The sequence below is a fragment of the Coffea arabica genome, chromosome 10e, assembly GCF_036785885.1.
Source record: "Coffea arabica cultivar ET-39 chromosome 10e, Coffea Arabica ET-39 HiFi, whole genome shotgun sequence".
Classification (NCBI taxonomy): domain Eukaryota; kingdom Viridiplantae; phylum Streptophyta; class Magnoliopsida; order Gentianales; family Rubiaceae; genus Coffea; species Coffea arabica.
Window position 1 is genome coordinate 2256524 of NC_092328.1, and position 12430 is coordinate 2268953.

A 12430-nucleotide genomic window follows, 5' to 3' on the forward strand; every position below is an offset into this window, starting at 1 on the left:
GGAAGTCATTGAAAATATCAGAAACCTCAGGGGAGGCATCTGCAATTATCCCCAATTTTAACTACCACCGTAAACCATCAAAATCAGCACCGCCCCATCCACATAAAGTGGATACCGATATTGAGAACGATCCCGTCGCGTCCTATCAGTTGTGGCACGTGACACTCCCGTGATCAGCCCCCATGCGACGTCGTTGGCTAGGTGGCTTTTTGACCTTTCCCAAGCTAAAGCCATCGGTTCCGAGGCCACGCCAACTAGTCTATTCCATCATCGTCTTCCTCTGTTATTTCATTTTTCTTTTTCAACAATCTTTCACCAAAATTTCTGTTTGGCTTGGAGGTAGCTATTACCGCTTTCAATCAAACCACCACAGGTACTCACCCCAAAACGATCCTTTTCTGTATAGTTTTTTTTTTAAAAAATAATTGGTTTGACTAAAAATGTGCAATATGTGATTTCTGATGCTGATCAATGGTTCCCTGATGCCCAATGGAATTTCGTACATTTTCTGTGCATTGAGGTTTTTGATCGTGTGGGATTCTAAGTCACAAAATTGATTTGAAACTGATGCAGATGGGTTCATCTTCTCTAATTTGCGACAGCGAGTCATGGAAGGATTTGAAGGTAGTGATTAACATGCCATGCCACGTTTTCTTTATTTTCCTATGGTTAGCTGATTATGGATGCATCTGCAGTTCCATGTTGAGGATATTAAGAAGACTCATTTGCGCGAATTGATGGCCGATACTGAACGTTGCAAGTCAATGATGGTGTATGATCCTGATTTAGCTTCCCCCATCAACCTACACTTTTTGTTGATTTCCTTTTGATTTTGTTAGCTTTGAAAAAGTTTAGTTGGCTTTTGCATGTACTGAGTTAAATAAGCTGTTTTTAAGAAGTTACTGGTGTTCGATAAGTGATCAGTCGTCATGTTATAAAATGCGTGCAGCGAGTTTGATGGTAACCTGCTTGACTACTCAAGACAGAGAGCCACTCTTGACACCCTGAACAAGCTCTTGAGTTTAGCAGAGGTGAATTTGGAAACCATGTTTTTTTTTTTAAGTTGGATAAGTTATTTATAATTTACTTATCTCTTTTTGTGAATAATGCAGGCAGCACATGTTAAAGACAAGATTAACAGGATGTTCAATGGGGAGCGGGTGAGTATCATTTTTCATATATCTGATAAAAAAGTACCTGCGTTTCAGCTATATTTCATATATTTGCATGGTTAGTTATAATTCTTACGGTAGGATTGTAATGTTTATTTGGTGGCATCTTCAGATAAACAGCACAGAGAATAGGTCTGTCCTTCACGTAGCACTCCGTGCTCCTAGGGATGCAGTTATTAAAAGTGATGGGAAGAATGTGGTTCCTGATGTGTGGGGAGTGCTTGACAAGATCCGGGAGTTTTCTGAGAGGGTCCGCAGTGGTGCTTGGGTAATTTCCTTTTTTTCTCTGAGCCATTTATGCATATATAATGCCTAAATACTAACTCATGGGCATACAATTGTAGGTTGGAGCCACGGGAAAGCCACTGAAAGATGTTGTTGCTATTGGCATTGGTGGTAGCTTTTTGGGCCCTTTGTTTGTCCATACCGCCCTTCAGACAGGTTTGCACATTTCACTTTGGTATTAAAACTTCTTATTCCAATATTTCTTTGTTATATTTCCTGTTCATTTGGTTGACATATCCATAACTCTAATAACAAGCAGATGCTAAACGTTTACTGTTTATCTTTTGCAACTTATAGATTCAGAGGCTATTGAATCTGCCAAGGGACGCCAGCTTCGTTTGTAAGTGACCGCATAAATTAGTGTTTTTATTATTGATATTGGAGGACAAACCTATAAAATCGTTATTGCACCAGAAAGTTTTCTAATTTCTCATATCTTGGCACTTTCGAATTTTAAATTTGACGTTGAAATTTTAATCAAGTTATATTGCTCTAGCTTCTAGAATAAAAGGCATAAATTCATCTATTTCAGCTCTGTTTGGGACTTTTCTCGTTATTTAGAACATGATGCAAGACAGTTTGGGCTTTTGGAATAATAAAACTGTATTTATCCAGTTCATCAAGTTGACAGACCAGTGGAGGTGCATGCAGGACAACTTGGGGGGATGTGAAGTCAAAATGAACTAATAAATGAGTGATGACCCAAAATTGCTGTCTTTCTCCTTCCTTCTTTTTGGTTGGGGTTGGGAGCAGGGGGTTTTTGTTCTAATTGGGAGGTAAACTAGGTATTGTTGGAGGATCAATTCATTATTAGTAAGATCAGGGGGTTAAGAAATTTCTTACCTGAGGGTTTGACCTGATATGGCTGAACTGTGCATGTCGTCTTAAAATTGGTTTCTAAGGTGGCCAATTTTTGCTTCATTGCTCTTGGTTGGGGTTCAATTGTAAAAATTTATCTCATTTTCATCTTCTAATAGCTTAAGCTACTCAAGAACGGTATAATGCTAGTGGTTGAGGCTGCAAAAGTTGAGAGAAGAAAAAGAAGTGAAAAGCAGAAAAGAAGAATAGATTGGATTAGTTCAACAATGATTAAATTCTCAGGTAAATATGGATAACGGTTTGCACTCTGGATGCCTCAAGCAGTGGTCAAATTCATAAACAAATTACCATCAGTGAAGAAAAAGTTGATCTTATTCTCAAATAATATAGTGCTCTAACTTACAGCAATGTTGACATTGATCATCCCTTGCTCATTTGCATTTAAATTCCAGCTATATGGCATAATTTGGAAAATCCTTGATACCTTAGTTCGTTACTTTTTCTTAAACTTGACTTAAACTTATTTTCTGCTACTTCTTTTCTTTATGTTGGGACTGCAGTCTTGCCAATGTTGATCCCATTGACGTTGCAAGAAATATTGCAGGCCTGAGCCCTGAAACGACCCTAGGTAAATAAGTTTTTTTTTTTTTTTTTTTAAATTCTGAGTCATTTTTTTAACTGCACTTTGGATGCCATTTTGAGCGGACTTGTGGGAAGTGCAGTTGTGGTGGTTTCAAAGACATTTACTACAGCTGAGACTATGCTGAATGCTCGGACACTCAGGGAATGGATTTCATCTGCATTGGGGTATGTATTACTCAATGATTGTCCTGAAGTGATATTTGTGTGACAAAATTTCATAATTTAGTAATACGAGTTTCTCTCATTCACCTCAACTGCATCACTCTCATGCATCTCTTGGTTAGAGTCAAACTGCATTAATCTGAGTTGGACCTAATCTAATTTGTAGGAGAACAGATTCTGTCCAGCTACTAATATCTGGCAATATGCTAGACATCTATTAGAAGTCTAGACTATGTAGCTCAGACTATGTTCTGTTTTTGAAGCCAGTTAAACTGTTAAAACTTGTGTAAAAAATGTGCAAAAATGTGCTTTATCAAATTCTTGTGCAAAAATGTGCTTTATTAGAACTTGTGCAAAAATGTGCTTTATCAAATTCTTCCTGACTCCCAATTGTTATTTTGTAGTCCTCAGGCAGTTGCCAAGCATATGGTGGCTGTTAGTACAAACCTAACGGTGAGGACGTTTTTCTTCAAATTCTTCTTTCTCATTGGGTTTTTTTTTTCCCTTATCACTTCTTGCGGCTGGATTTGGTAAGCTTTAGATCATAATCCCTTGCTTCAATTTTTGTGTGTCTTCATCTTTATTGCAGCTCGTAGAAAAGTTTGGGATTGATCCAAATAATGCTTTTGCTTTCTGGGACTGGGTGGGGGGCCGATATAGTGGTAAGTATTGTTAACTTGTCAGAAAAACTTCTCTTTCTATTGCACATGATGAACTTCAAATCTATTTGCAGTGTGCAGTGCTGTTGGAGTGTTGCCTCTGTCGCTGCAATACGGTTTCTCAATTGTTGAGAAGTACGCTAACTTACAGCTTTCTTCCCTTTTTAAGCATTCTGCAGCACCCATTGGGATTTTGATAAGCTGAATGATTCTGTTCATCTGATTTAATTCTATCTGCTGAACCACGAGAAAATTTTGGAGTTTTACAAAATTGCATAATTATCCATTTATATGGATCCTTGAACATCATATCCATTTATTCCAGTTATGTTTATCCTGTCATTTTGCTTTCCTATTGTTTCATAAAGGAATTTTGGTTTGCTTTTTGCAGTAATTAAGTACTTCTCCTCCAATTGGAATTAAGTTTGAGATAAGATCAAGGAAGTTTTACACGTTTAATCAGATCTTCACTTCTTATATTCTGAAGTCTTTTTTGTTTTGTAAGGCATCAGGACATAAAACTTGACATATTAATTATAATCTGCATTCTTTGGAATTCATATTTGGACTCAAATTTTGTTCGTGACTTCCTTGATGCTATTCTTTGAAACATTTTTGCTGGTTTTCTTTTTATTTTATTTTATTTCTCTTTTAGTACTCTCTACTTGTTTAGTTTTAGTGTTATATTTGCTGACATTCCCCATCACTTTCATCTTCAAAGGTTCCTGAAGGGAGCATGGAGTGTTGATCAGCATTTCTATTCGGCACCTTTTGAGAAGAATATACCTGTACAGACCCAAATAATCATCCCTTTTTGTGTCATTTATTATACATATGATGTATATAGCCCATAGATTTTTTGAATCCCTGGTTGAGAAGCATTTTTGGGGTTAAAGTACACTTATCTCTGCTGAGGCATCTCTAAAACATCCTGTATCGACATGTTCTGTGAATGTAATAGGTCCTTATGCATTTGCCTGTATGTTAACCTCTCATCCATTTCCCAGGGTGTTTCTGAAATTGTAAGATTTTCTTTGGTGGTATCTGTCTTTGTGCTGGCTTCCTTAGCTCCTCCGAGTCTTCTTCTTGTTTTGCCTATCAGCAGGGACTATTTTTCCTTTGGAAAAATTTTACCTTGATTTCACACTTAGTTCTCATTTCAGTCTTATTTAGTTTTTGCTGGTAGTGTTTTAGTGGTCCAGCTTTACATTTGCACTGCACTTTTTCCTTCTCAGAAGCATTCTTTTATACTTCAGGTTCTGTTGGGATTGTTGAGCGTGTGGAATGTTTCATTCCTTGGCTATCCTGCAAGAGTGAGTACATTATCTTTTAAGAAACAACTATTTAGGCAGATTAATTTATTTATACTTGATGAAGCTTTATTTGGCTAAGCCATTACACTGAATGTAGTCTTTATGATTTCAGGCCATTTTACCTTATTCTCAAGCATTGGAAAAACTTGCACCCCACATTCAACAGGCATGCTGCTGAAACTCCTTTCGCTCTGTTCTCATTGCAATGCTTCTTGCTCCTTTCTTATTCCAAATTTGGTTGACTTCAGGTTAGCATGGAGAGCAATGGCAAAGGGGTATCTATTGACGGTGTGCCACTTCCCTATGAGACTGGTGAAATTGATTTTGGTGAACCAGGGACAAACGGTCAGCACAGTTTTTACCAGTTAATTCACCAGGTAGTGTTCTTCACCATAGTACCTCTTCAATTTTTTAGACTTGCAAGGTTATAATATTGGACTATTCTACCCGTGTGAGTTTTCAGCTAATGCCATCTGTAAGTGAAATTAATAGATGTGGTGTGTAAGAGTCATATGTTTTTGAGATCCATGAGCTGTGGATTGCCTGCATTCTGTATCTGCCTTCATATTTTAAGTACATCATCAAATAGGCTTTTTCCATTTATGAGGTCTAACTGGTATGCAGTCAATCCCACTGAGCTTTAGTATGATCTCCTATATGAAAGAGTTTTGATTGTACTATCCTTGAAAAATCAGGGCCGTGTTATTCCTTGCGACTTTATTGGCATTGTCAAGAGTCAGCAACCTGTATACTTGGAAGGTAAATTTTTCTTTGTTTTGTATATTCCGCATTTGGGTACAAATTTCTGCTTCTGAGATTACCTTATCCTGATAGGACAAGTTTTGTTTTGCAGGTGAAGTTGTGAGTAATCATGATGAGCTCATGTCAAACTTCTTTGCACAGCCTGATGCTCTTGCTTATGGGAAGGTAATAAGCCAGTGTTTCTGCTTCCCTTTCTAGCTTCTCATTCTTCAAATTTGTGACATTTGTTTATTTGGTGAAGATCAAAATTAACAGGCCTCTCAGAGACTTGGACTATTAGTCTCCTAACTTCTTTGCTGTATCTTTTTTTCTCTTAGGTTTCTGTTGTTTTATATTGCATGCTGCTAATACTGTAAAAAACATGCATATTTTTGAACTTCAAATTTTCTGTATCCTAACTTATCTGCTTTCAGACCGCAGAACAGTTACTCAAGGAAAATGTTCCCCAGCATCTAGTTCCCCACAAGGTAATATCCCCACATCTTCTTATTAATATTCTTGTTCGTGAAAATTTTCTTAGCTTACAATTCTGTTACATTTGCAGACTTTTTGTGGAAATCGACCTTCTATCAGTTTACTTCTCCCATCACTAAGTGCTTATAACATTGGGCAGGTACGGGATTTATAAAGCTTTGCTTTCCTTTTGAACATTAGTTGAACCATTTTGATACTTTTTCTGGTTTTCCAAGATTATTTGGTATCAGACTTACGAAATCTTAAATTTATGATGAATATACCTGTGGCCCAAATGGATTAGTTGGTTGTGAGTACAGATCAAACTATAAGGTCAATGCTTGTAACTGGACATCATGATGTAGGTCAAGATTTTGAGAGTTTCATTAGTCTTGTCTGTGTAGTTTTCAGAGTCGCTGTTGGATTACTGCTTCATGATATTGCTTATGGTGGAGCTTTGAGGACTTTAGGGTTTGTACTCTTTGACGCTGCAGTTGTGGAACTGCATTGTTGAGGGCTTCATGAATGTTTTTCATTTAAATTCTTCTTACGTGAAAACCAACTTCATGACACCTATTGCTGATGAATAGCCTTTTCCTCATAGATATGAGTGCATCTACTTTTAACTTGGGGGTTGAATGAAAGTAATTGCTGTCCTCTCAGGGTACAACTCCCTAAATTAGACTAATTTTCCTTTCCTGCTCTATTTTTGGCACTATACTGGAAAATTTTAATGCATCCTTGGTAAATACGTAAAGATTTCTGCTTCTGGCTTTGCTGATTTTGCTGATGGTATTCTTTTCCAGTTACTGGCAATCTACGAACACAGGATTGCTGTAGAGGGCTTTGTATGGGGTATTAATTCTTTCGACCAGTGGGGAGTGGAGTTGGGAAAGGTTTGTATTCCTTTGTACAAGATCTTTGCGACACTGCCAAGCACCGCATCCCCCTTCCCTCAAAACACAAAGTTTGAGTTAACTTTTCTTCTTCTTCATACTCAAGCAGTCATGCTGGTGCATTTTTTTTTATCTCCGTTTCCTAAGTAATTTAAAAATTAACTTTGAATTTCTCCGCCAGAGTTAGTGTTGATTTTTTTTCTCCCCTTGTGGTCTAAATGTGATGCAGTCGCTGGCCTCTCAAGTTAGAAAACAACTTCATGTGTCGCGCAGGAAAGGAGAACCAATTGAGGGTTTCAATTTCAGCACTACCACAGTGCTTTCAAGATACCTACAGGTGAGTAACATGTCAGATTCGCAGGACTTAACATTATATTGACAGCACTAGGTACCAAGTTAAAAGTTTTTTGTTTTTGGCAGGCAAGTGCTGATGTTCCATCTGATCCTTCCACTCTCCTGCCAAAGATGTAGAGTGGCACTGGCGGCTGAAGCAATTGTTGCCACTTTGAGAGATAAATGCACCTTGTTTTACCAACTAATGGTTGTTAAATTGCGCCAGAGTTTGGATTTCCTCTTCATGCATATCATTTTGAATGACTCAATCACCGGTCAGTATAAACTGTTGGTGGCAGTCTTCCATAAGCCACCTCCATGGAAGTCTAAGATCTAACTTGGAAATGTGGATGTATAAAATATTGTGCTCTCTGAGTTCCTCTAGTAGGCATGCTAACATGAGTACAGGACCATCTTGATGGTTGGAATAAAAATATGTTGTTTGGTTTCCCTTGCTAAACACTTTCCTGTCGTGTGGTCCGAAGTATTACTAAGCTCATCTTTATGCAATGTAAGAGGTGGTCCTTTGTATGAATAAATTTTTGAGTATCAATAACTAGTTGAGTATCAATGTACGAGGTGGTCCTTTGTATCAATAAATTTTTGTATGTACTTTTTTTTTTCTCTGTCATTTAATGCTGCTGAGGGAAGGATATGAGGTTAAATGCCGACAGTAGGATTGCTCAAGTCAGTTTAGGTTTCTATTTTGATAAATGAATAGAATTTTAGTCATTTTCACCAAGAAAAAAGGGAATGGAAAAGGAGAGCAACAGTGAGTGTGTTTGGGATAGTGTGGAATTGTTGTGATAAACACCTGCTAGTATATAATATAACAAAAATGAAGATTTTGACAGACACTAAATAGACGTTGCGGATAGATTTTTGCATTTTTATCGAGGGTAATTGCATCTTCTTTTGGATTTGGATGGAGTCCAAAATTAGCAAAGCACCATGGGTCTAGTGTTCTTGAAGGAAAAAGGCACGTGCTTCCAGGCAGAAAGCCAATCTTTATGCCTGGGTGCAAGCATCCGGCTGCCAAGCAACATTAGCCAATTGAACCTATTTCGAAGTTTTTTAGTCAAATCACAAATTGTCAATATATGGTCTCGGTTTTACAACAACTTCATTTGGGATTTTCTTCGATTGTTCTTCAGTTTCAAGCTGATCTCTTTTGCCGATGTCCGGAAGGAAATGGCTTGTTCTTTGACTGAATTACCTCCTCCTCTTTCTTGCATCAGTCTTGTTGCTATAATTATTGTATATCTTATCATATGCTACCTTGTGATCGACCTCACACACCCAAACGACGACAGAAGTGGTGATAAAGATTGTCCGGGCTTATCTGCAGAGGAATTGCAAAAAGCGGCTTGTTTCTACTACCACAAGGTAGGATCTGAATCGACCTGTGCCATATGTTTGGATAGCATCCAGAATGCACAGTTGTGTAGAGCTTTTCCTCCCTGCAGCCATGTCTTCCATGTTCAGTGCATTGATCCTTGGTTGACCAAAAACATGACCTGTCCATCTTGTCGATCACTTTATGAAGTTCAACAACGTTTCTGTTCTTGAAGATCTCACGAGTATCCACTAAGTTATAGTACTGCGTCTGTAATACAATAGATTCGTAGGTTTTCTTTCCTATCAGAATGCTCATAAGTTTTCTTGATATTTTTCGTGATGTTGCACTGATAAGTTCGAGCATGAACGTTAAATTGATCATTGCTTCGTTGTTCATATCGTCCCCATATGTTATGATTGTGTTCGAGAACAACTCGTTTCAATTCTGGGAACACAGTTCTTGGGAATAGCATCGAACTGAAAATAGCGAGTAATTTCTTAATTAACAGAATGCAAGAGGTTCCAAACAACATTATTCGAGAGATAACGAAACCATTAACAAGTAGCTTTTAAGGGTGGTCAGTCAGGGCTGATGAACCTCCACGACTTCAGGTGTTGCATTAAGCTCAATGACCAGCTGAGCAATTCTGTCTCCAACCTTAACTACAAAATCAACATCAGAATGATTGTACAAGATCACAAAAACTGGATTCTTGTCAGCATCTACAACACCACCTCCAACTTCAATCGAATGATCCCATGCCAGGCTCGACCGTGCAGCTAGAAAAAGAAAGGTTTAGGCATAAGGGCATAGGCTCCTGGAGGGGAGAAAAAAAAACAGTTCAATTATGCGGAGAAAGAATGCTATATTAGTACCAATACGACCGTAGGCTCCTGGAGGAATGTCAATGCTCAAATCTGTAGAAATCCTTGCCTTGCCTCTGGCAGGCACTTTGGTATCTGTTGCACTGAAGACCAAGCCGGAACAGAAAAAGAATCAGATTCTCGCGAGTAATATCGCAGCACATAAGAGTTAGTTTAGTACCTGAAAAGATCATAACCAGCAGAATGAGGAAACATTCTTTTAGGCAACGTAGCTCTATCAGAAAGCCTTCGTACGTATAGAAACGGCATGTAATTCTTGAGAGCTTCAGATAAGCCGATTTGATCAACCATCTTGCTCTTTGTTTGTCTGCAGAATGAGTTGGTTTTTTGCTACTAGTATTGACTATTGGAGGTAGTTTATACTCAAAAAACTGTCGGCTTTGGTGGGTGGTCCATAGTAACTTTGATTTTTCAAAGAAGACTTTTCCGGTGGGCAGACCAACCAAGAGTATTGGATAAAACACACATGGAAGGTACAATCTACGGAAATTGCTTTTCCACCGGATATGGAATTTGGTCAGAATCGGCTGCGTATATGTACGTATCTTGAGAGTGTGTAAAAGCTTGTCCTTGATTCGCAGTGCATTTACAGTATCCATCACTGAAAACATATCAATGTTAAGAATTCGTAAATTCTGGGCAAATTTTCTGGAACAACATCAAGCATGACCTTTGTTGTTCGTAGGATTGCGCTAGATTTTGATACAAGTTCCAGCCTAACCCATATGGATTCTGCCCTCAAATACCCAAAAACAGAACCGACCATGCATTAACAAAGTACAGGGCTACTGAATTTTAGCACTGCTAGAAAAATAAATTCAGTTCTATCTAGATCCACAGGGGCTTTAAAGTTTAAACTCCGGTGGATCCAAAGCCACCAGATCCTCTGACGGTTGCATCCAGATCATCGACCTCCTCCACCTCCGGAGTCACAATTTTCTGAACAATCAGCTGCGCAATTCTGTCACCGGGCTTGACTTCGAAATCAACGTCAGAATGGTTGAACAAAATCACCCCAACTGGACCCCTGTAGTCCGCATCGATCACTCCAGCCCCAACATCTATTGAATTCTTCCACGTCAATCCTGACCGCGGGGCTACAACCAAACAGAAACCAATGCGAATCTTTAACATTAAACTCCAATTAACTGAACATTAATCAGAAAAATTTATTACTATTACCAATACGGGCGTAGGTTCCTTGAGGAACGGCGATGCTCAAATCAGTAGGAATCAAAGCCTTGCCTCGGGCCGGCACCTTTGTTTCAGCAGCGCTGCCAAAATAACAAGCACCTCAAAAATCTTTTAGAGATCATTTCTGATTAAGAATCGGTTATTGCACTTGCAAAAACCGGAGGAGATACCTGGAGAGATCATAGCCAGCGGAAAGGGGAGAACCCCTAGAGGGCAAGATTGCATTATCAGACAGCCGTTTGACTCGAAAAAAAGGGGCTGCCTGTTGGATTGAACAATTTTCACGGTCGAGTTTCTGGATTTTTGGAGTGGGTTCTTTGACTTCAGGGCTATGGTTTTGGTGATTCATGTCTTGGGCCATGGAGAAAGAAGCAGGAGGTTGACGAGGGTAATTAATTAATCTGGGTATTTGCTGGAAATATGATGGATTTCGCTTGGTAGAGAAGTTGGAGAAAGTGGTGGGACTGGGGATAATAGAGAGGAAGATTGTCCTGGACATGAGGGAATGTGGAGACGGATGGCGCCAAGATTTCCCGCCATACCATCCTAAAAGTAAATGCACTCTTTCCCCTCTCCCCCAAAAAAGACAACTTTTTTTGTTTGGATTGGAGCAACATGTTTTAATAATACGGTGATGCATGTGAAATAAAATATATATTTAAAAAATAAAATGTTAGTTGGAAAACATATAATAATTACTACAATGCAATCAATTAATTTTTTTGCAAATGAAAACATATCCAAACACACAAGTAGGAAGTTATTTGGAAAAAAAAATTTTTTGAAATAATTTGTATCACTTTTATTGTGTTTTAATGCATTTAAGAAAAAAACATGTAATTAAAAAATATATTTATAATACGATCATAAACTTCTGCTAATGTTAATAAATTTATCCTACATATTTTTATGTAGATGCTTATATGTCATCGGACAAGTTTTATCACAAAAATCATACCTACACGGCTATACCTTTTAACTTTACCAAGACTACAAAACTATAACCAAATTCTTTTTTTTTTTTTTATAATAGCCAAATTCTTAAATAGCCTGAGCACCATGAGCGCCCTGTTTGCCTGCATCATATATTTTTTTTGTCGAAAACAATAAACCTAATCTATCATACACTAAGGGGAAGAGAGCGGATCTAAGGAGGTCCATGAATAAGCTGGAGGGGACTGAACCACTCTCGAACCAGACGCTGTGTACCCATGTCTGAATTTTTTGAAGACAAGCCACACTGAAATGCAGTATTTTTGGCAGGAGGCAAGTTTCAAACCCTTGCCTCCCACCCCCACCAAATAGATGGTGGCCACTGAGCCAAAGGCCCAGTGGTTGCCCCTCCTGGGACTTTGGTTTGACTATATTTTATACACACTAGCCATCTGCGACCCGACCGTTAATGTTGACTTGCGGGTGACATATGATCATAATTCATAAGTCCAAGCCTGCTTATCAAAATAGCCATGTAAGCTCACGTCTTCTACTTCTGACATCGAACACATGCATATGTTTGC

General features: G+C 38.4%; 3 protein-coding genes across 3 annotated transcripts; 1 reads left to right on the forward strand and 2 right to left on the reverse strand.

Annotated features, from left to right (window-relative positions):
• The first annotated feature begins 232 nt into the window (after window positions 1-232).
• On the forward strand, window positions 233-8071 carry LOC113712349 (glucose-6-phosphate isomerase, cytosolic). The gene is made up of 24 exons (XM_027235739.2): window positions 233-373; window positions 574-624; window positions 696-772; window positions 950-1031; window positions 1113-1160; window positions 1285-1440; window positions 1517-1613; window positions 1755-1797; window positions 2837-2904; window positions 2999-3083; window positions 3485-3533; window positions 3670-3742; window positions 3814-3874; window positions 4461-4527; window positions 4996-5052; window positions 5165-5218; window positions 5301-5429; window positions 5748-5811; window positions 5906-5979; window positions 6228-6281; window positions 6359-6427; window positions 7074-7163; window positions 7393-7500; window positions 7584-8071. Exons 2-24 carry the CDS (start codon window positions 574-576, stop codon window positions 7632-7634), a joined length of 1707 nt encoding a protein of 568 aa, XP_027091540.1. The 5' UTR covers window positions 233-373; the 3' UTR covers window positions 7635-8071.
• Window positions 8072-9308: 1237 nt separating this feature from the next.
• On the reverse strand, window positions 9309-10131 carry LOC113712561 (deoxyuridine 5'-triphosphate nucleotidohydrolase-like). The gene is made up of 3 exons (XM_072068083.1): window positions 9880-10131; window positions 9711-9802; window positions 9309-9614 (listed from the first exon to the last, which is right to left on the reverse strand). Exons 1-3 carry the CDS (start codon window positions 10008-10010, stop codon window positions 9418-9420), a joined length of 420 nt encoding a protein of 139 aa, XP_071924184.1. The 5' UTR covers window positions 10011-10131; the 3' UTR covers window positions 9309-9417.
• Window positions 10132-10317: 186 nt separating this feature from the next.
• On the reverse strand, window positions 10318-11491 carry LOC113713320 (deoxyuridine 5'-triphosphate nucleotidohydrolase-like). The gene is made up of 3 exons (XM_027237020.2): window positions 11084-11491; window positions 10902-10993; window positions 10318-10816 (listed from the first exon to the last, which is right to left on the reverse strand). The coding sequence occupies exons 1-3, from the start codon at window positions 11410-11412 to the stop codon at window positions 10572-10574; spliced, it is 666 nt and encodes a 221-aa protein (XP_027092821.2). The 5' UTR covers window positions 11413-11491; the 3' UTR covers window positions 10318-10571.
• Window positions 11492-12430: the final 939 nt, after the last annotated feature.

Bases quoted from the DNA above. Each gene is read 5' to 3' on its own strand.
- LOC113712349 (XM_027235739.2), top strand. From the start codon at position 574: ATGGGTTCATCTTCTCTAATTTGCGACAGCGAGTCATGGAAGGATTTG. The intron at 6,428-7,073 runs GTACGGGATTTA...ATTCTTTTCCAG, and splicing joins GTGCTTATAACATTGGGCAG to TTACTGGCAATCTACGAACA. The intron at 7,501-7,583 runs GTGAGTAACATG...TGTTTTTGGCAG, and splicing joins TGCTTTCAAGATACCTACAG to GCAAGTGCTGATGTTCCATC.
- LOC113712561 (XM_072068083.1), bottom strand. From the start codon at position 10,010: ATGGTTGATCAAATCGGCTTATCTGAAGCTCTCAAGAATTACATGCCG. The intron at 9,803-9,879 runs GTACTAAACTAA...CTTGGTCTTCAG, and splicing joins GCTGGTTATGATCTTTTCAG to TGCAACAGATACCAAAGTGC. The intron at 9,615-9,710 runs GTACTAATATAG...TTCTTTTTCTAG, and splicing joins AGGAGCCTACGGTCGTATTG to CTGCACGGTCGAGCCTGGCA.
- LOC113713320 (XM_027237020.2), bottom strand. From the start codon at position 11,412: ATGTCCAGGACAATCTTCCTCTCTATTATCCCCAGTCCCACCACTTTC. The intron at 10,994-11,083 runs GTATCTCCTCCG...TTATTTTGGCAG, and splicing joins GCTGGCTATGATCTCTCCAG to CGCTGCTGAAACAAAGGTGC. The intron at 10,817-10,901 runs GTAATAGTAATA...GTTTGGTTGTAG, and splicing joins AGGAACCTACGCCCGTATTG to CCCCGCGGTCAGGATTGACG.